General features: G+C 47.1%; 1 protein-coding gene across 1 annotated transcript in view; it reads left to right on the forward strand.

Moving 5' to 3' along the window:
* LOC142578519 (CRISP/Allergen/PR-1-like) overlaps nt 1-23,311 on the forward strand; it is a 137,184-nt gene that overhangs the window by 46,259 nt on the left and 67,614 nt on the right. Inside the window, exon 3 of the mRNA XM_075687897.1 lies at nt 735-913. Coding sequence (XP_075544012.1) covers nt 735-913 — 179 coding nt within the window. The remainder of the gene's footprint in view (nt 1-734; nt 914-23,311) is intronic.

Here is a 23,311-nt window from a genome sequence, read left to right on the forward strand (position 1 = left end):
GCCTCTCTTTCAGGACAACTTTAAGCCGACTGGAGTCGAGACCATTCGCTGGGTCAAATATTCTCGGGCCGTGGTCATAGCCTTCACTGGCACAAGACGCGATTTGTGCACTAGTACACTACTTTAAGCGCACCGGTTTAAGAGGCCGCTTATAGTGCTTCTGTGCATCCTCCCACATGTACACAGGGCTCACTCTCTCACTCTTTTCCTTTTTCTATTTCTCTTCCCCTTACCTCCTATGTAGGGTAGCAAACCAGATGCTTGCCTGGTTTACCTCCTTGCCTTTCATCTCCTTGCTTTCTCTCTCTCTCTCTTAGGCATGCACGTAGTGGTGAATTCAAAGGAGTCCACGCCAATGTATAACCGGCGAGATGGCAGCAGCCAGTCTCCGCAAAGTATCGGGAACACCCAGCGGAAGTTTAGGCTTAGAAAACATGTCGTAGTGTCGCATAATGTGAAATCCTCTCCCAAAATGTTCTAGAACATAGAGTTTTATGAGGTGTACATTTGCTATAGGGTTATCAATGTGTTTTGACTTCCTTTAGTGACAACTAGGGCACATCTCTAATATGTAGAAATATTGAAAAGTCGAGCCTGCAAGACAACAGTATCAGTGTAAGAACGCACTAAGTGACAAAGCGTAAAGGTCAAGCACAGAACTACCAAAATAGAAACTTCCAGCCGTCCCAAGTCTCGACATCATGACTGTATAATTTTCTGACTTCTCATTTCAGCGAGGTTTCCCCGCGTCGGCCAAAACGTTGGCTGGCGTGGTGAGAACCGGAATCGCAGTAGCGCTACCTGGAGCCAGCGTATCAAGAACTGGTTCGACGAGTACAAGGACTACCCGCCCGAAGGCATCGCAAGCTTCAAGGTTATCCGCGGACCGCCCAGAACGGGTCACTTTACTCAGGTTTGAATTATGTTTCTATAAATATAGACCCGAAATCAGAGACACTAGCGCCTAATTATTGCAATTTAGGTAGACTCTTTAGTGGACGCTAAATTTAAACAGTAGGTGATGATAGAGTGGTAGATTACATAAAGCCCTTTGATAATTTGAAAGTAGCGACGCTCTCCTGCCCGCGGCACCTTCCTCCCTAATTCTCCTCGCACGCCAGCTGCGCGCGCTGCGCACGACACACTCTATCACCTTGGCTGCCGCCATGGCTTCCGCGGACGGGTCGCAGTATTCGATTGAGGCGCATCATTTTGGACATGTTGCGCGCCCCAGTGGTGTAGAACATTTTGAAAACTGGTGATAACAGCGTCGAGAGCGCTGAAGGTAACGTCGTTTAAGAGGAAGTTGGTTTCTTAAAGCTGTAAGAATGGTGCATGCTGATGTGAAAGCAGCGTTGAGGCGAGTTTTATACTCCATAATTTTTTTTCTGCCCCATGAAGTAATGCTTCACTTTGTTATCTCATCTAGTATTGCTTGTGGCACATCCCTCTGTGTTTGGCTTTTTTTCTTCTTCCCTGTGCACATATGTGCATCGCAGGTGTCATATCCAGCGTGCCTTCGTATAATGAATTAGTCCCGAGAGCATTGTCCTTCCATGTGTTTGTCATATCAATGTGAAAGTAACTATGTGAAAGCTATGTAGCTCAGTGTGAAACTGAATAGGACCCTGGTGCAATTTCACTGTGAGCAAGGGTGCGCGATCATGCAAACACCTCTTGCACATTGCCTGTACCAGTGAGAAACCCAACAATCGTCACCAATTCACGCGTTCGGAGCAGCCCAATTCAAACGAATTCAAGAACTCCAAAATAATACAGGAACTCCGCAGGAGTTGTCTAAGTATGCGCAAGCATACCCCCAAATTTCAGTTGGCCCAGCCCCAAATTTGAAGTTGACTCACCCCCAAATTTCAGTTAGCCCACCCCCAATTTTAATTTTGCCTACACCCAAATTTAAGTTTGACCACATCCAAAGTTCAAGTTGGCCAACCCCCCGATTTCAACTTGGCTTATTCCCAATAATAAGCTGGCCCACCCCGAAGTTCAAGTTGGCCCGCCCCCAAATTTCAAGTGGGCCCATCCCCAGATTTCAGCTTGGCTTATCCCCAAGTTTAGGTTGACCAACCCTCAAACTGAAATTTGACTCACCCCCAAATTTCAGTTGGCTGACCTCCAAATTTCATGTTGACACAGGCCCAAATTTCAAGTTTGCCCACCTCTACTATAAGTTTTCCCATGCATATTATAATGAGCCCTATGTATTTCTCTGGGTATTCTCTTTCTATTTAGGTTTCTGCGGGTTAAAATTGTTCTCACTTATAAAGTTATCAATAATATACGTTTACACTATTATAATGTTAAATTACAAGTTTTCAAAATACGCATTTTTTGCAGATACAAGGCAATCAGACATTTCTCGTTACCAAAGCCACTATCTGATTGTGGGGCACTTCGTAGCGCGGGACTCCGGAAATTTTGACCACCTGGCGTTCTTTAACGTGCACCTGAATGTAAGCACACGGATGTTCTCGCATTTCGCCCCCGGATTTCCTCTGTTCCCCGAAAGTAGTGAAAGCAAACTGAATAAAAATGGGGAAACCGGTACTTACTAAGCAGCAATAACGGGTTTAAAGGCAATGAAAAATAAAAAATGAGGGGTTGAAAAGAACCCAAAATCACATAATTTAAGATAAAAGCCAATGGGAAAAAGAAAAGGTGGGCACGGTAACACGGTAATGTGCACAAGCGTACGCCCGCTGCTAAACGGGCCCGCCACAGCTCCCAGCCAGGACGTGTGCCAGCGACTGTCCGAGTCTCAGGATGGCAGAGTCAGCCATGACTCCGGGCATGCAAATCAGGTCATTTTATTCCACCTTCGTGCGAGGCCGATGCACTCTTGGCGTCCACCGAGACACCGGTCGAGTACAGATGCAGTGCATAGCGTGCGACCAAGAGAACCGACGAAGCTACCGCCATATGCCAAGCGAAGAGCAGGAAGAAGAGAGAAAATAAACAGGGCATGAAGGCAAGGTGACAGCGCGGCCTACGACGCATCAACGCGGGGGACGCCCCTCGGCCAATCCGGCAACGCCGCACATATGAGTCATGCGATCCTAATAAGAATTAGCACGATTACATTTACTCCCGAGAAGGTGTGGGTAAGCTGCCTCGTCCAGACGGCCTTCGGGGCACCAGTGAGCCGCGCCGCAAGCGCCGCGGCGAAGCGATAATTCGTTATGCAGTGGCAGAATGACGAGCAAAGCAACCCACAGGGACACATGCTGTGTGGGGCAAGACCAAATCGATGTAAATAATACGGGAACCGGCCATGTCCGGTGATCACATGTACTAAAGGTTTAGGAGGCGGTGAAAAGGCCGGGATGGTTGACATGTCCGGGACCCAAAGAAAGGTCTCAGTGTCAGTATATTCAGTGGTGCATGAGCGGCGCCAGTTTCTCTCAATCTGGTTATAAAATTTTGCACGTATAGGTCGAATGGAAGTTCGGGCGCTGCACGACAGGCCATACCGCGCCGCCCTCGACGCCGCCTCGTCAGCCAATTCATTTCCAAAGACACCGGAGTGGCCCCTGACGTGGTATAACTTAATATCAAATTTAGCTGACAGACAGCGTAAAGCCTGTTTTATCTGTAGGCCCCAAGCCTCGCTAGACCTGAGTGCCGCAATCGCCGACAATAGAGACAGACAGTCCGAGTAGATATTAACGCGTCCCTCGGTCCGCGACGTCGCCAGGTAATCGAGCGCCTTAAAAAAAATGAAGTGGCCTTCGCACAGTATGAGCCGCCGGCCCGTTCAACCTTTAATTTACCGACCTTCCGAAGACTATTGCGAGCGCCCATGACTACATATGCAGCCCCATCAGATAGTTCAGAATTAGAACCATCGATATAAACATGGAATGGCATCTCCGCCGATTTTTTAACTGTCTCTGAGATGTTCAGCCTTGCAAATGGATACCCGCATCTCTCGGCTAGGTGGTCTATCCAATGATCATAGGAATAATCAACCGTTGCTGGAAAGTAATAAACAGGGCCACAACATGTGGGCCAAAGAAGAGTAAAATGATGAAATTCAGCGCGAAGCCGTTCCAATTCCAATCGTAACAGCGCCACCCGCAGGAGGACCTGTAGGGCCTACGTGCGCGTTGTACGGTCAGCCCCTGCGAGTGTAATCAACGGGACTATGTGTAAAGAGATAACTTTCGCCTTTAGAACATTATCCGGGAATTCGGACCACCAGACCGGCGCCGCATAGGTGACAGGGAGCACTACTTGCCTGTATGAAGCTCTAATGGCAAGAGTGTTTATCAAATGATGTATTTTAAAATAAGCTGCAATTTTGGTAGCAAGAAGTTCCATTTTGGCTCCAACGTAATCAACGTGTTCCTTAAAGCCTAATCTCGAATCAAAGACCAACCCTAATCATTTCATTTTATCTTTTCTTTGAAGATAGGCATTGTCCATGAACACAATAAGTGTGTTCCCCTTCATAGCACCACTGTCATGGGGGAAGGCAACAAAGAATGACTTCGTAGCGCTAATATCCACTCTGGTATCCCGAGGCAAGACGTTTACCGACATCAGAACCACTTCTGCCAAACACTCAATAGCACCCCCATCGAAATGCGGTCGCCGTGGCCGGGATTCCATCTCGTGACCTCGTGCTGAGCAGCCCAACGCCATAGTGACTAAGCAACCACGGCGGGTTTAAAACGCAATGCAGAATAGCTAGCGCTCATCACCGGCAAAGCCACCGGTATATTTGGCATTAATTATTTCAGGGTCTTCATTCATTGTATCTAAGTGATTGACGCACACATCGACCTAAGCTAGAAAGAAAGCTTCTCTAGAAGCCGCTATTTCGATTTTCAGTAAATCAGGCAACGTATCTTATCACGAAAAGTGCGATCGAGAGGCTGTATCTTCGCACATAATTATTCACGGCGGAAAGCAGAACCTATAGTGTTGCATTTCCGGCTTAATAACAGTTGACGACGTGCGAGATGATGAGCCCTAGCAGAATATTCAGCATACTAAACGCCCCCATTTTTAGGCTATGTACGAACTGTCGCAGCCAAAACGCTGACGAGCCGGCCGTAGGAGTTAAAAAATGAAGCATTAAGGGATGCTATGCTACGAGCAAAAACAAAGGCGCCTCACCTCGCGAATAACACAGTTCTTGTCGGAACAAAGTTTTCTTCGGCCAATGTTGTGCAGCCACTGCTTCTTGCACAAGCCGTTGCGCTTTCCTTGTGGTATCATAAAAACGGCATAACAATCTTCAGGCTTCTTGCTGCGGTTATATGCGTTACAGCACGGCATTAGCCCCGAGAACGAACTACAGAGGCGCTGCGAGCGCCGTTCGGGTGACGTCAGGGCAAGGACTCGCGCCTCTCGTCTGCTACAGTTCGGGCGTTGTCCGGGCGCTTTCTGCTGTGTTTTCGTCTGCTTGTATACTTATGGTGGTCGTCTCAAATATATTTTTTACGATGTCTTCCTTTGCGAACATTTATTCAAAGAGTGAGTTTCTTATACAACAATGCAGCTCTCAAAGGCAACGCTACAGTGCCAGCCGAAGATGCGCAAAAGAGCCCATTGGGGGTTTTTCATGCGCGGATGGACAATTTAAAGAACATAGCATACAGGAATCCAGTTATGATACCATACCTGCCGCGGTGCAACAAGTACGTCACAAACGCTGGCTATATATGACTTCTACAACAGTTGCGTTGATTTTAATCCTCTGAAACAGGTTTGCTCACGACGAGTAGTTCATGGAATAATATCGAATTTTTGCGCTTCTTCACAGAAACGCTCGGCAGTAACATGGAGACTTAACTAATACTGGTGTGTAGATTCTACAAGCACCACTTGCTTCCTTAACTGCTTGTCAACATTAGGCGGTCCTTCCCGTGTTTCTTCTAAGCGGCGGAAATTTGAAGCAAAGTTATGAAGGCTTACAGCTATTTACAGAATACAAATAGGAATGTACCAATATATATTTCCTTTTCCGTGATACACGTTCAACTCACTTGAGAAATTTACTGGTGCTTGTTGCTTGAGGAATATACATGACGAATCTGTTTGGCGAACTGACACAGGCTGCCCGGCCCAATTTTTTTTAGGGAAGTATGCCTGTTGGAGCGCATGGCTGCAGCCAGAAAGAAGTCGAAGCGTCAATCATTAGTAGTATGGGACATATTGAAGATATCGAAATTCCGCCCCCCCCCCCCACCGGTGGAGGGTCAGAAATCAAGTGAAAGTATATGCAAGGCTTGCGGCGCTTTTTTTATGAATGTCAGCGATTGGAGTGGAGCAAACATTATTTAGTCTGCCGTTGGGCAAGGTTCTCTTTTATGTACCGAGGAAGCGAAGTTATCCGTTTGTATAATTAAAGAACGCTGGATCGAGACATGGTGAGACAGAATTGGGGTGCTTGAATTTTCCTTTTCTAGCAATCTAAGCTGCGCTGTAGTAGCTCCAGAATACTTTTGCCAGTCCAGTTGGCGCTGTAAAAAAATGCTTTATGGTTTCAATTCGAAGTTGTAGTGAATTGATGGGTTTCGCGAACATAGAGTGCCTCGCCATACCGACAGTCGATTGCTACCGTTACGTGATCAGGGGTGTGCCATATTGTCGATAAAGGCTACAGAAGGCCACTATGAAACATTTCATCACCTTCAATTGATTCGTTTTCGATCTTAACAACGAAACTTTTCTCTCAGGTGATTGCAACTATGGTGTTTGCGAATTAACTATGTAAATACGCTACAGCCATAAGCAATTCGTTTCTTGGAGGCCTGTTTCAGAGCAGGATGAAAGTAGCAGCGAACTTTTGCATAAGAAATGCGCGCCTATTTTTTTTACTCATTAATGAATGGCCATATTTAAATAGAACAACACACCAGAGTAACAAGAATCATGATGACAGCTTCGCTGGGCAGTGTCTTTCTAACGTCGGATAACATGCTGACGCCAATTACCAACATTTTTCTTCCATAGCTAGATACTAAGGGAATGTTAAATGTTTAGGGAGGCATCCTACACAACTTCGCGTGTTAATTTTGCAGACATTCTTTTTACGCAAAATTTACGGATAGACAAGGAGCATATGTGCATTGCAAAACCAGTAGACCCCTTTACCGCTACATAGCTTGCGATATCCAAGCCGCAAAGTTTCTCGACTCACGCGCTCTTGAAGAAGAAACTGTGGTCAAGGCATGGCAGCTGAAAGAAGCCGACGTATCCTTCAATACGTACGGCTCGAGCCCCCAAGCATACACGAAGGGAACGAACGCGCGCGGCAGCCACGCGGCAGCCGAGCAAGCCGGAGCGAGTGCCGTCCTGGCCGTGACGTCACTCGCGAGAGGGCGCCACTCCTAATCCGCCTCTTTCATGTTCCTGTGCTGCCCTCTGACGCACGCCACTGGAAGCGTTTTGGAAGGGTGTCGGGGATTTCGCCTGTTGATTTGTGTACCTGCGCCCATGTTGAGTGTGCGTCGGTTGTGCGGTTCGTAAATCGCGATTAATTATTATTGGTTTCTCCGGGGCAGCATGTCGTTCACCAATCGAGTATAGCAGGTGAACATGCCCAAGTGCGCTGTTGTGGTAACAGCGCTGCTGATAAAGGCACGCTGAGTTCCGTCTGCCGACACGGCTGCCTTTAGTTCGTTGTAGCTGATGTCTGCGATTGCACATCGCTTTTTGTATTCCTTTTACCCATTCAATAAACATTTCGCATATTTAAGAAACCTTCGAGCGCAGCCTTACACGTGGATTTGCTAAAGCGGTTATTGGATGTCGCCGGATCTACAGCTTCATATCGCTGTTAGCTTCGGTTATTGTAGAAACGGCGTATCGCTGATGTGAAATAATCTCAAAACGTAGCAAAACATACAGACGAGTCAGTATGAGCGGCCGAGTCCCTTAAACAACAGCAACTTTGATCAATACACATATATATTACGGGCTGTTACTACTGATTCTCGGTTTTGTTTAACTTCACCATACTTACAGTTTGCGCGTGCTATGAAGTATTATTAGAGACAACTGTGCTCGGCATAAGTCCCCCCCCCCCCCACTTATATGCCGTGCAGTTCTCTCGTGAAAAGGCGGATGCCATCGCTGACACCGTTGGCAACTGAGCGAGTTTATGCTGCTGTATCGAATGCGCTGTCTCTTCTTTCCTGTTTGACGCAGAGGTAAACAATGCTTCTTTGGAATTAATAAACGTCAGCATAACAACACACACAGACCCGCCATTTACGGGAATCGGTGACCAAAGTACAAGATGTTGGCACAGCGCTGTGTCGCCGCTTGGCGCTTACTGTGTACGTGCCGTGCGAAATGAAGAGTAGATATCAAATCACTATAGGGCCGCAACCTAACTATAAGAGCGGTTTCTTTACGAAAGGAACTGCTTATTTTAAGTCCAGCTCCATCGGTAGCGCGTGCACGAATTCGACGGGGTCAGGCCTAACCCAAACTTCGCTAAACAGGATCAACATTGACTCAAACTTCACGCGCACGGCTTGAGAGGACTGAAGCTCGTGCATTTCAACTTCGAAGACATGTCGACGAATTTTGAGCGCGAATAATTATATGTACAAGTGAATGAGCTGCAGCTATCGCGTTGCCGGTTCGACGGCTGATCACGCAGGGTTCAATCAAGCGCTATCACTGTCGGCACGCTGATTTTGTCGGTGCTTTCGACACGAAAGCCCGTCGCGCTATATGACAACTCGCACCCATCGGTTGCGCCGTTATCGGCCTATTACGATGAAATAGTCTCAGTGACACAGTGCTGAATAGTCGGCCAATCGTCGGCGTCAGCGTCTTGTCGGCGTCGTATCGACCCAATGCTACCACGCCTTAAAACAGTACATGAAGTCAGGCACGCGCTGCCACCACCTGCAACAGTGGGCCGACGCTGCAAGAAGACTGCGTCATCAACGTGTTTTTGAAGTGTCGCCCAAGTGTAACGCAGTGGTTTATCGATAAATTTGACAGCCGTCAATGCAAGGCGGCAACTACGTGGTCCACGGTGCAGTTCGGACCAAGCCCTGGCCCTTTTCTGTTTCAAAGTGGAGTTGCAGTCTTACGCACGTTTTCGGCACCGCACCGACGTCGAGCTACCAGTAGAGTTTCAACGAGGTACATGGCACGAGCGTTTGCAACAGCGCGCCTCCAAGCGCTTTTTTTTTTCGGGGTACTTTCCCCCCGGTATCTGGCCGCGCGGCCGCGCGCGCGCGTCCCTTCCAAAACGTTTTGCGACTAATCCGCTAGGCCAGGGCGCATGCGCCGTCGCGCCATGAAAGAGGCGGATTCTCGCCGCTAATAGCTTCACCACAACAGCGCAGGAAACACAGCGCGCAATGTTCGCTGCACCTAAAGCCCCTTAAACTTCGTTAAGTAGTGCCACGCTTTGAAGAACGCCGCCTCCTCCTCCAGCGCCCTGGCCGAAGCCGACGCCGCGTCGCTATTGGCCTAATGGCATCACGTGGCCCCTTACGCCGGCTTCGTTTGTTTACAGTGGCGCTTCAGTGCCATCTTTGCTCGAGAAGCGGCGCTTGTTGGCGGCATTCCTTCCGTTCCTATTCTGTGTTGTTTTGATCTTGTGAACGCCTCGAAGGATGTTTCGTGGCAAGTGCGACGTCGCTTCACGTCATTTTCTGTTGCCATGACCTGCTGCGCGTTTGGATGCCAATATAGTTTTAGCAAAGGCAATAATATGTTCGCGATACCTTCCGGTAAGCGCAACGCGTTAAGAAGGAAGACATGGCTTCACCGAATCGGGAGGGAGAACTTCCGACCAACTTCCTCCGCGCGACTATGTGATGTAAGTTGTGGCTCTCTGAGTATTGTATGTGCCAGGCTTGCGTATTGTGCTGCGGGCAATAACGTAGTAGATATTGCACAGTTCACTGTGCATGTTGTCATTTGTACGCACGCTTTAACATGATTTTTACGCAACGTCTGCTTTGCTTATATGCGCACTACGTGGTCGTGTTAGTCATATTTGGTGCGCTTAATCGTTTTGAACGCCAACCGGCTTGAGTTCGCGGGCACGCGAGGTTGCGTGCGATGACGTGATTACGAAATTATTAAGATTCAGCGCAGTCCTTTTGATAAAATTTCAGTCTCGATCATGAAAGCGCCTCAGGAGAGCAACTCTCTGCCTTTTGTGGTTACTTACTAGCCTTCTTTAGATAGACTAGCTTTGTTTGCCAGATTTGTTCGTGTTCCTCGTTGGCGGTCGCCCGGTGGATTTGCGATACAGAGGCACCGGTGAAAAGCGTGCGTGCTCTCCCGAAACCGTGTTACGCGGTGCGTTCGTCGTCGAGCGACCGCATCATAGGTAATTGAGACGTATGTGCTAATTCGCGTGAGCTTTAAAGTGTGCGAAGCTTAAGATGCGGCGGTGGAGCCCTCGCAAAGAAAACGTGCGGTCGCCCGCCCGTTCCCTGGCTGGTTTAGTCGTCGTTCGTGCTTAGTCGTTTGCTCGTTCGTTCGCACGCTCGTTTAGTCGTTTGCTCGCTCGTTGAGTTCGCGCGCTCATATAGTCGTTCGCTTGCTCGTCTATGCCACTATTAGTTTTAACAGTCATTATGCCTAATTGAGACGCGCTTGCTGTAGGACTCTTAGGCTGGTGCGTTTATTTACGCAATGAGACAATAAATGGTGCACACGGACTTGTGACTGCAAAGGCAAATCTGTAATGCATCTATGTGAAAATAAACTGTTAACTTGCAACTCGAATGCCGTTTCATATCATTTTAACCTATGGATAAAACATCATTTCACTTGGCGCAATTTCGGCCGCGTCATGGCGGGGGGATTCTTTGCGCGATCATGACTTCACTAATAAAGTCATGTCTCGCAAATGTTACTTCGAAGGGAGTGCAACCGTCCTGAATGCATGCACCTCAGTGCAACTCTGTTCGCGACAAGTACGTCACTTAGTGAACGGACGAACCAACGCACTATGAAGTGTTATTCGTGAGACGTCATTAACCTGAAAAAAATTACTGAAGGCCACAGTGGTCTTGTTTGAGATTGAGTCAAGCATTGTTATCGCGCTCCCGCTTCGCGCACGAATGCTAAAAACTCATTTTATTTTCTTGTGTACGCACAGTCCCGACTCGATGATCGGCCGCGGTATTTCTGTCGGCGTTGAGACACGAGAAACACAATAGCACCAGCGCCCACCTCTGAGGCTTTGCGCGCGCTTAGATTGGCAAGCACGCACGTTGGCGGCACTGTAGCTTGTAATACACTTTCGAACCTCCAGAGCAGTGATGTCCGTCAGCCTTTGTAGGTCATAGCTCATACGCGCCGCGAATTCACATGGTAAGGGCGGCGCGGATTCTTTAGGCTGAGGGCTTGCTGGAAGCCAAGAGGTTGTCATTCGATGGTAAACGTGTTATTTACAACCATTCGCAACAAGATCTTGCGACACACCCTTGACAAATGTTGCGTACCTAATTGTAGGGCACGCGATACATTTGCAGTCGTCAACGCACAGCGTGAACACTCCTTCAGATACTTTTTAAAGAAATAGTTATCAAAAATTTAAACAAAAGCTGCCCTTACCGAATTTGTACAAGCATCCGGCTAGAAATTCTATGCTGTACACGAAGTTACGCGGAGCTGCAAAGCCAACGTGAACGCCTAAAGAGCACTGCCTTGCTATGCGTGCATTCACTCTGCGAAAGGTCGTCTGCTGCGCTCGAGCATCGTAGGCGGCGCCATGGTCGAGGAGGGAGCGTCAAAGAGAGGAGAAACAAGGAGGAGTGAAGGCGGAGGAGGAGAGTGGCACTACTTTACGAAGTTTCAGGGGCTTTAGCTGCACCGAGCCAGCCGCGAGTTAAGGAAAAAAAATGTCGCCAACAAAAAAGAAAAACACAAGCAAAACGCAAGATTCGGCGTTTCCAAGAGCAACGGCAAAGAGACCAATCGGCGCGCAGACAAACGGGGACAAAACCAACACCCTCTAGAGAGCCTAGGAGGTGTTGACAAAACTGATTCCAGGCAAGGGGCGAGGAGGACGCGCGGCGGCGGCAGCGTTCAAACAGTGGCGGTACTTTCAAATTATCGAGGGTCTTTAAGATTACAGTTTTGCCATTTTCTCAGCACTTTGATCGAGCGCGGGGAAAAGGCACAGTTTGACCCGACAGGCGAACCATTGACTACGATAACAAATTATTGGGCGGCCATACAAATTGAGGGGATTTATTTTACCACCTGCATAAACTAAAGTTAACACATAAATTTTCATCTCGTCGGAACGATCGTATTTGCGTTCATTCCTTTCGTCTACATTTGCTGTTATTCGTTCTGGCATATTTTCGTTTCTGTTCCCGCGAATTGTATTGCGAGCGCGGCGGAAACGGGGTTTTCGATTGCTTCCACGAGCGAAATGTGCTAGCTATGCCTGACTGATCGCAGACAGCATTACTGTAGCTTAAATGCGGCATAGCATTCCTGTCTTCCTAGCGTATAGGCCTGAAGAGTTCTCGGCAACGTAAGGGGCCCGGTCCGCTATTTCTTCCTTCTCATTAGCTCTGGTATAAGCGCCGTCTAAACTTATAGAAAGGTCGAAGACACCTAAGCACTGTCAAGGTCTTCTGCTTTGCACGAGGCTCAGAACCGTATTGTTCTGGTGGCCCGTCTCGGCCGTTTTAGTATTTACCCGGAAGCGCAAGTTTCTATACATATACAAACGACGGCAAGAGGCAGACAGACATGACGCGATTCGGGGCTTCTCGTTAAGCGCTGAGATTTTTTTCCTTTTTCTTACTTTGTTTCTTTCACACACGTTTCTTTTAGGTGCTCTTTTAGGTGGCTCAGCGTAGTGCAGGATGTAAGAGTGTTAGGTAGGGTGAAGTACAGTAATCAATTTTCAGAAAGAGTAAAATCGTCAAGAAGAACCAGGCCAACCTAGATGCAGTAAAGGTATAAGCAGACAAATTCAGGCTGGTACTTGCAAACAAAAAATTGGAGGACGCTTAAGCTTCGCCTTCAAGAGTGGAACGCGACAGCGTTCCCGTCGACCCGCCAAGGGGTGTAAGACAATGGGCTACGGCGCAGCGACTACGTGCCCCGCATCGGACGTGGTGAGCGTCGAGCAACGCAGCGTTCGGCGCGACAACGAAATGTGCGCCTGAGCAAGCGACGCACGCCTGAGCCTTAGAAACAGCTCGTTTCTAAGGCAGCACCGCGTTCACTAGAGGCGCTTTTGTACCGCTTTGAAGCATCGAATTCGTGGCTCAGTGGTAACGTCTCCATCTCACACTCCGGAGACCCTGGTTCGATTCCCACCCAGCCCATCTTGAAAGTTGATTTTCATTCATGAAGTGCCTGCTGGGATTTATCGCTCACTGCCAACGCCGCCGACACCGACGACACCGGCTTTTCTGCGACACGAGCTCCTTAACGGTGTCGCGTTAATATTTGCAACCTTAGAACAGACAGATGAAGTTGACATAGAGGTAATGAATGAAAGCGTAACTAGTCTAGCTTCACAGGAAGCAATTCAATTGGGAGGCAAGGCTCCAAGGCAACCTGAGGGCAAGCTCTCCCAAGTAACAATGGACCTAATAAAAAAGCGACAAAGAATAAAACTGTCCAACTCAAGAATCCAACTGTCAAAACTAATCTGCATAAAGAAAATTAGCGATATTCGAAAATGTAACGTCAGAAAGACTGAAGAAGCCGTAAAAAATGGATGCAGCCTGAAATCAGGGAGAAGGAAACTTGGCATTCGACAAATGAAGAGGTATGCACTGAAAGATCAGCAGGGTAGTATCACCAGCAATCTTGAATGCATAGTAAAAGCAGCGGAATAATTCTATATTGATCTGTACGGTACTTAGAGGTGACAGCATACTTCCATTCGAACGAGTAATGAACAGGATACAGGAACTCATCCTATAAATAACGATGAGGTCAGAAGGGCCTTTCAAGACATGAATCGGGGAAAACGGCAGGAGAAGATGGAATAACAGTCGATTTAATCAAAGATGGAGGAGACCTCAGACGTAAAGAAAGCCTTGGGAGCTATGTAGAGGGGGAAGGCAACTGGGGAGGATCAGGTAACAGCTGATTTGCTGAAGGATGGTGGGAAGATTGTTCTAGAGAAACTGGCCACCCTGTATACGCAATGCTTCATGACCTCGAGCGTACTGAAATCATGGAAGAACGCTCACATAATCCTAATCCATAAGAAAGCGGACGCCAAAGACTTGAAAAATTATAGACCGATCAGCTTGCTGTCCGTTGCCTACAAAGTACTTACGAAGGCAATCGCAAATACAATCGGGAACAACTTAGACTTCGGTCAACCAAAGGACCAGGCAGGGTTCCGTAAAGGCTACTCAACAACAGACCATATTCACACGTTCAATCAGGTGATAGAGAAATGTGCGGAATATAACCCACCCTTATATATAGCTTTGATTGATTACGAGAAAGCGTTTGATTCAGTCGAACCCTCAGCAGTCATGGAGGCATTACGGAATCAGGGTGTAGACGACCCGTATGTAAAAATACTGAAAGATATCTATAGCGGCTCCACCGCCACCGTAGTCCTCCATAAAGAAAGCAACTAAATCCCAATAAAGAAAGGCGTCACGCAGGGAAATACGATCTCTCCAATGCTATTCACAGCGGCTTTACAGGAGGTATTCAAAGACCTGGATTGGGGAGAATTTGGGATAACAGTCAACGGAGAATACCTTAGAACCTTGCGATTCGCTGATGATATTGCCTTGCTGATTAAAAAGGGGACCAATTGTAATGCATGCTCACTGCCAGGGAGAGACAAAGCAGAAGTGTCGGTCTATCAATTAATCTGCAGAAAACTAATGTAATATTTAACAGCCTCGGAAGAGAACAGCAGTTTACGATAGGTAGCGAGGCACTGGAAGTGGTAAGGGAATATATCTATTTAGGGCAGGTACTGACCGAGGAAGGGGCTGGGGTGCGTTTGGCAGGCATTCTCAGATCAGAAACAGCAGGTCGACATTATCCCTCAAGAGAAAAGTGTATAACAGCTGTGTCTCACCAGTACTCACGTACGGGGCAGAAACCTGCAGGCTTACGAAAAGGGTTCTACTTAAATTGAGGACGACGCAACGCGCTATGGAAAGAAGAATGATGGGTGTAACGTTAAGGGATAAGAAAAGAGCGGATTGGGTGAGGGAACAAACGCGAGTGAATGACATCTTAGTTGAAATCAAGAAACAGAAATGGGGAGGGGGGGGCATGGGCAGGGCATGTAATGAGGAGGGAAGATCACCGATGGTCATTAAGGGTTACGGACTGGATTCCAAGGGAAGGGAAGCGTAGCAGGGGGCGGCAGAAAGTTAGGTGGGTGGATGAGATTAAGAAGTTTGCAGGGACAACATGGTCACAATTAGTACGTTACCGGGGTAGTTGGAGAAGTATGGGAGCTGCTTTTGCCCTGCTGTGGGCTTAACCAGGGAGATGATGATGATGATAAATATATTCTATATGTGTGTACAGGAAAAGGCCTTCGCGTTTTCTCGAGTTTTTCTAATCTTTTTTTTATTTCACTGTCTGAACTTTTGTGTTGTTTATTAGTCATGTACATCTCATACCTTTTCACTTTTGTTTATTTTCTGAATGTGTATCATGCCAAGTTGAGCAAAAATATTCGTTTTCGTAAACGGACGTGAATAAAACGAGACCAAAGATGTGTTGTATTGGAAGTGGAATTTATATAGGTTCTGGAATGGGCATAACCAGGCCGATGATGATGATTGAGGAGACATAATGCTTGGAAAACTGGCGGTTCTCTATGCGAAGTGCTATCGATTTCAACGGTTCCATAAAACTGGAAGAATACAAACAATATACTAATCCACAAAAAAGAGGCGTTAAAGAATTGAAAAATTATAGGCCAATTAGCTTTCTTACAGTATTATATGAACCATTCAACAAGATAATCTGCAATACAATAAGTGGGACACTGGACTTTAGCCAACCAAGGAAACAGGCTGACTTGAGGAACGGATGATCTACAATGGATCACATCCATGTCATTATTCAGGTAATCTAAAAATGCGCAGAGTATAACCAGCCTCTCTACATGGCCTTGATAGATTAAGAACGGGTGTTTGATTCAGTAGAGATACCAGCAATTATAGAGGCATTACGTAATTAAGGAGTACAGACCGCTTACGAAAATATCTAGGAAAATGTCTACAGTGATTCCGCATCTACCTTAACTTTGCACAAGACAAGTACGATGATACCTATAAAGAAAGGGGTACGAAAAGGCGACACAATCTGGCCAATGCTATTCACTGCGCGCTTGGAAGTATTCAAGCTATTAATGTGGGAAGACTTAGGAGCAAAAATCGACGCCGAATATGTCAGCAAGCTTCGGTTTGCAGGTGGCATTGTTCTATTCAGCAACACTGCAGACGAGTTGCAAAAGAATGACTGAGGGCCTTATCAGAGATATTCTAAGAGTGGGGTTGAAGATTAATATGCCGAAGACAAAGATACTGATCAACAGCCGGGCAAGGGAACAAGAGTTCAGGATCACCAGTCAGCAGTCAGCATCGAGAGTCTGAACGAGTACGGTTACCTAGGTCAAATAATCGCAGAGAACGCTGAACATGAGAACGAAATTCACAAAAGAATAAAAATTGGTTGGATAGCACACGGAAGACATTGTCAGCTCCTGACTGGAAGCTTACCATTATCATAGAAAAGAAAGGTGTAGAATCAGTGCATTTTAAGGTACTCTCATATGGCACAGATACTGTAAGTTGACGAAGAGGCTTCAGAACAACTTCAGAACCGCGCATAGAGCGATGGAGCGAAGAATTGTAGGCGTAACATTAAGAGAAAGTACGAGAGTGGTTTCGATTAGAGAGCAAACAGGTATAGCCGATATTCTAATTGACATAAAGAGAAAAAATGGAGCTGGGCAGGTCATGTAATGCGCAGGTTAGATAACCGTTGGATCATTAGGGTTACAGAATGGGTGCCAGGTGAAGGGAAGCGCAGTCTAGGACGGCAGAAGACTATGTGGAGCGAAGAAATTAGTAAATTCGCGGGCGCTAGTTGGTATCGGTTGGCACAGGACAAGGTAAATGGTGATCGCAGGGAGAGGCCTTCATCCTGCTGTGGTCCTTAAATAAGCTGCTGCTGCTGCTGCCGCCGCCGCCGCCGCCGTCGATGATGATGATGATGGCTATGATGGTGATGATAGATAGATACATAGTACTTTTATTAATATCAATTCTCGTACACCAAAATTAGGCCTACAAAAGCCTCACCAAGGGCTTGAGTGGCAGCGCCTGGCAGACAGCGAACATTAGCAAAACAAAGGAAAAATAGAGATGTTGCAACGAACTCGACAAACAAAAAAAAGAAATATTTAACAACTCAGAGAGACAGATATAGAGACATAACTATTACAACATCAAAAGGGATGACAGCAATGCGAAATTAAGACAGTAACACTCGATTAAATCATTATGGGGCAGGAAGCAACGCGGAGACATACCGTGTTTGGATCGCACCGCTGGCGCGATCGGTTGGGAGGAACTCGGCGCTGACGCCCGTGGTTGTACCTGGGTCGCAAGCCCCAAGGGTAGCGTTGGCCTGGCGGCCTGGGGTACAACTGGAAGCATCCGAAGGTCCCGGCAAAGCATGAGTCGACTGGTAACAACAAAACAACTTGTTTATTTTAACATTGCAAAGAGTTGGCGGTCAGGTTGACCGAAGTAGAGAGACGGGAGAGCACTTTACTCAACAGAAGAAATCGGAGCCCTCCCTTTTGGCGTCCGGGGGCAGCTGTTTTTATACTCTCGCAGTTGAGGGCAAGAAGGAACCCCTCAATAGACGAGCACGTGAATGTACAATGGGCTAATGGTGACGCACACTGTCGTAGCGCTGCCGGTCGGGCACAATGACTGGAAGGAGAGGGTGCCCCTGCTGTCGCATCGCCTGGTTCAGGCACAATGACTGGAAGGAGAGGGTGATCCTTTGCGGTCGCATCGCCGCAGTCGCGCCTGGAAACACCTGGCGGGGAGCGTTGCGGCGACGACGATCGGGCCAAAATGTCTGCCGCCCCGCCGCAGTCGCGCCGGCAAAACCACGTGTCGCAGGCGAAACGCAACAGACCGCCCCGCCGGGGGAAGGAGATCCCGATGGACAGGGGACTGCATCCGCTGTCCGGAGGGATGTCGCTCGATGATGCTCATAACCGAAGTCGGGCGTCCCTCGACGTTTCTTGAGCGCAGCGCACAGAGAAGGCCTCGTTCTCTCGTTCAGGTTCGCACGGGAAACTGCAAAGTGACTTCGGGAGAGTTCACATTTTTGTTCTCGTTCCCGGCAAGCGTTAGAACTACGCTGAAACACAACCGCTCAGTCAGCAAGCACGGCACAACCCTCACTAAGCCCTGCCAGGCTCTTTCCCCTTTTTATACCACTGCCTAGTTCCTTACAGTAGTCTAGCATCACTCAGAACGCGTCCACAAATTGAAAAATTGCACTAGAAAGCATATCATCACTTTGAAACACTAAACAAAAGCAATATGTTAAAAAATATCCTGCCTCAGGAAGAAAAACATCAGTAACAAACAATTTTTAGGCTGATTCCTACGTTAGGGGCTTCGACTTAAGCCATCGGCGTTACCGTTGAGACTCCCCTTTTTGTAACGCACCTTAAAGGAATATTGTTGTAAAGCGAGGCTCCAGCGCAGGAGGCGGCCATTTTTGGGAGAGATGGTCTGCAGCCATTGGAGAGGGCAGTGATCCGTCTCAATGATAAACCTCGAGCCGGCTAGATAGCATGACAATTTCTGAACGGCCCACACGAGACACGCACACTCTTTCTCGGTGGCGCTATACGCCTGCTCACGACTGGTCAGCTTACGACTAGCATACAGGACGGGGTGTTCTACTTCTCCATTTTCCCGTTGGCACAGTACAACGCCCATGCCTCGCTCACTAGCATCGCACTGAACAATGAACCCTTTTGTATAGTCTGGCGATCGTAGCACAGGCTGGTTTGTTAGGGCACTCTTTAGGGCGCTAAAAGCTCTTTCCTTTGTCTCGTCCCAGACGACTGTTTGAGGCTCTGTCTTTCTTAGAGCATCCGTCAGGGGAGCCGCGATATCAGAGTACCTAAAGCCCCTGAAACTTCGTAAAGTAGTGCCACTCTCCTCCTCCGCCTTCACTCCTCCTTGTTTCTCCTCTCTTTGAAGCTCCCTCCTCGACCATGGCGCCGCCTACGATGCTCGAGCGCAGCAGACGACCTTTCGCAGAGTGAATGCACGCATAGCAAGGCAGTGCTCTTTAGGCGTTCACGTTGGCTTTCCAGCTCCGCGTAACTTCGTGTACAGCATAGAATTGCTAGTCGGATGCTTGTACAAATTCGGTAACGGCAGCATTTGTTTAAATTTTTGATAACTATTTCTTAAAAAAGTATCTGAAGGAGTGTCAACGCTGTGTGTTGACGACTGCAAATGTATCGCGTGCCCTACAATTAGGTACGCAACATTTGTCAAGGGCGTGTCGCAAGATCTTGTTGCGAATGGTTGTAAATAACACGTTTACCATCGAATGACAACCTCCTGGCTTCCAGCAAGCCCTCAGCCTAAAGAATCCGCGCCGCCCTTACCATGTGAATTCGCGGCGCGTATGAGCTATGACCTACAAAGGCTGACGGAGATCACTGCTCTGGAGGTTCGAAAGTGTATTACTAGCTACAGTGCCGCCAACGTGCGTGCTTGCCAATCTAAGCGCGCGCAAAGCCTCAGAGGTGGGTGTTTCTCGTGTCTCAACGCCGACAGAAATACCGCGGCCGATCATCGAGTCGGGACTGTGCGTACACAAGAAAATAAAATGAGTTTTTAGCATTCGTGCGCGAAGCGAGAGCGCGATAACAATGCTTGACTCAATCTCAAACAAGACCACTGTGCCTTCAGTAATTTTTTCAGGTTAATGACTTATCACGAATAACACTTCATCGTGCGTTGGTTCGTCCGTTCACTAAGTGACGTACTTGTCGCAAACCGAGTTGCACTGAGGTGCATGCATTCAGGACGGTTGCACTCCCTTCGAAGTAACATTTGCGAGACATGACTTTATTAGTGAAGTCATGATCGCGCAAAGAATCCCCCCGCCATGACGCGGCCGAAATTGCGGCAAGTGAAATAATGTTTTATCCATAGGTTAAAATGGTATGAAACGGCATTCGAGTTGCAAGTTAACAGTTTATTTTCACATAGATGCATTACAGATTTGCCTTTGCAGTCACAAGTCCGTGTGCACCATTTATTGTCTCATTGCGTAAATAAACGCACCAGGCCTAGAGTCCTACAGCAAGCGCGTCTCAATTAGGCATAATGACTGTAGCAACTAATAGTGGCATAGACGAGCAAGCGAACGACTATATGAGCGCGCTAACTAAACGAGCGTGCGAACGAACGAGCAAACGACTAAGCACGAACGACGACTAAACCAGCCAGGGAACGGGCGGGCGACCGCACGTTTTCTTTGTTAGGGCTCCACCGCCGCATCTTAAGCTTCGCACACTTTAAAGCTCACGCGAATTAGCACATACGTCTCAATTACCTATGATGCGGTCGCTCGACGACGAACGCACCGCGTAAAGGCTGTTTCACATGCTGCGACTGCAACGACGAAAATCGGTGCTGTCGCACGCGTCGCAATGCGATTTTTAGAGGGCTCATTTCACATGATTGCGATTTCAACAATGCGACTGGTGCGACGCCCAGGGTTGCTTACTGCCAGGTTTCGTGGCACACGCTGCATAATTCTTTTATTGTAGTGAATAAAACGTTTACACTATAATATTATTGACTTCTCTTGATTAAAAGCAAATAATATGTACGTTTACTAATTTAAAAAACGTTAGTTAAGATTTGTCTTGGGGTGCGCGACGGCGGTTTCTGTAGTTCAGTGCGAGATCGCGCACGTAAACAGCTGTTCGCAAGTGGTTCAGCGCTGTCTGTTGTCTTATCTACCTTCTATGACCGTTTCGTTCTGCCTGCGCTACAGCAATCTACAAGATGGCCCATCGACAAGTTCATATAGCTACCCTCACCGTATATGCAGTATTCGGAATTCGGCTGCCACGAAGTTGTCGTGTCAGCCCAACAAGATCCTCGCGCTACCCGTGCTCGGCGTCAGCTTCTGGAGAAATGATGCGTGTATATTGCCCGTCATTGCGCATATGTGGTGCCTGCTCCTAGCCATATTCTTACGCCGAACGCAACAAGAAGCACCGACCCGAACGCCCGCGTGTGCCCCTGAACGAAACCTCAAACGATCTGTGTGATTACGACGTGGAATGAAAATTGTGTCGTGAAATTCAACCTTAGCGCTAGCCTAGTTCGTCCATCGCCGTGCTTGCGCTGCGAATATATATATGGGAGCCCCCTCTAAATACCTCTAAAGGCGCAAAAGCCGACGCATCAAATGTTTCGAGCAGTTACCGTCACTTTTGTAGAAGCCTGTACGTTGTAACATAGCATTCTAAAAGACACGCTTCTCGTCCACTTTGTTGTCCCGTGTCTCGCGCTGGTAGTATACTCGGAACTTCTAACGAGAAGACCATATCAATACGCGCTATTCATAATGCAGGATCGTAGGCCCAAGGCAGGCGCACTTGCCGTAGAATTTTTCAGCTTTCTGCTCAGCCTCGCACGCCTCTCACGGTTAGCCTGTTTTGTGGAAATAAATATTATTATGGTATTATTAATGTTATTAGATATTATAGTTTCTTCACTGTAATTTATAGCAATCATCCAGATTTCTTAAGCTAGTCATGCATTTAACCTGTATTAGATCAACATTGTTACGACATGCTTATGAGAGTCATTTCAAGCTAGATTGCTCAGCCAGAGAAAGTACAAATGCAAGCCTCAATGTTTATTCCAATTTGGTATTCCTGAACAGATTATATTGGCAGAATTTTATGCCTGCTTGCATTTCCTGCAATTCAATGTTCAGAGCTGGAAAAACTGATTCCTTTTCTTGCTGTCGAAAGGCTGCTTCAATGTCGATAGCAAGCTATAATTGTTCGTTTCGAAAGTGTTAAGCAATGACTATATGTCTAAGCTTATCAATGCGTTTTTGTTCCACGAACAAAATGAATGAACGACGTGCTTATGTACTAAATTTATATACCTCGCAGGCTACAAGGTTGGAGTATTATGCAAAGGGGAATAAAAAAGTTGTTACAAAAGGAAAAAGGGCACAACATTAAGAAAAAAACCAGCAAAAAAAGCAGTACCAATACATTGCATCAACTAGCCCGTGTTTTACTGGCACAACATTATACAATACTTAACAAACAATAACAGAAAAAGTTACTGTCCATGCACCCTGTACAGACGGTAGACCAGCGAAGCTGAAATGTGCAGCCCCGGTGTTTATCACTGGGTTAATTCCAATGGTTTATTCAAGTCTTTCTATATTATTGGTTATGTCTGTGTTTCTTAATGAGGTTATGCACATGTTTGGCTTGGGTTTATCACATTGTTTATTTGGAATGCCACACATTGCACTTTGCAAGATCACCATCATGTAAAGTGAAATGAGTGGTTCATTGTGTTAATGCAGCGGGTCCATCAAAGTCTTTCTGAATTATGTTACGCACTTGTGTTTTGTAATGCGTTAATCATAATGTTTACGACTCAGTTATGCACTGTAGTTACGAAGTGACACACCGGGGCTGCACATTTCATTTAATTAAATACAGGGACACATTTTCAAACCTATTGGGAAGTCTGAGAGAGACTGCTGCACGCGCGCACTGCTGCTAGAGAGAAACGACGTCACTATCGGTCTAGCCACTGGCCCACCACACCTTTGCTGTGAGATAATAATGACATCATGATCTTGTCTTAACCGCATCCCCCTCTGTGTCCCTTCCCTGCAATAATATGCAGATAAATGTATGTTTGAAATGCATAAGCATTTCTATGTCTACCCAACAAGAAATGTCTCCGTCCATCATGCAAGACGAATGCAATGGCTCACACCCCCTTAAACAATGGCTCATACCTCATACCCCTACACTAGGGTTTTTGGGATCGGACCATGATTGTTTCGCCTAGGCATATACAGCTTCACTGTAAAAAGAATGAACACCTTTCTGCTAGAGACCAAGACAATCATGAGGTGTATTAACAAATGAAAGTTTATTGAACATGCCGAGTAAGTGCTGTTCGACAAGCAATAAATCGAATTTACACAAAAAGCAGAAGAAAGATCTGATGTGTGTCCATACAGATCCCAACAGGAAACGCATCCATCTCTG

The sequence above is a fragment of the Dermacentor variabilis genome, chromosome 4 (assembly GCF_050947875.1).
Source record: "Dermacentor variabilis isolate Ectoservices chromosome 4, ASM5094787v1, whole genome shotgun sequence".
Lineage (NCBI taxonomy): Eukaryota > Metazoa > Arthropoda > Arachnida > Ixodida > Ixodidae > Dermacentor > Dermacentor variabilis.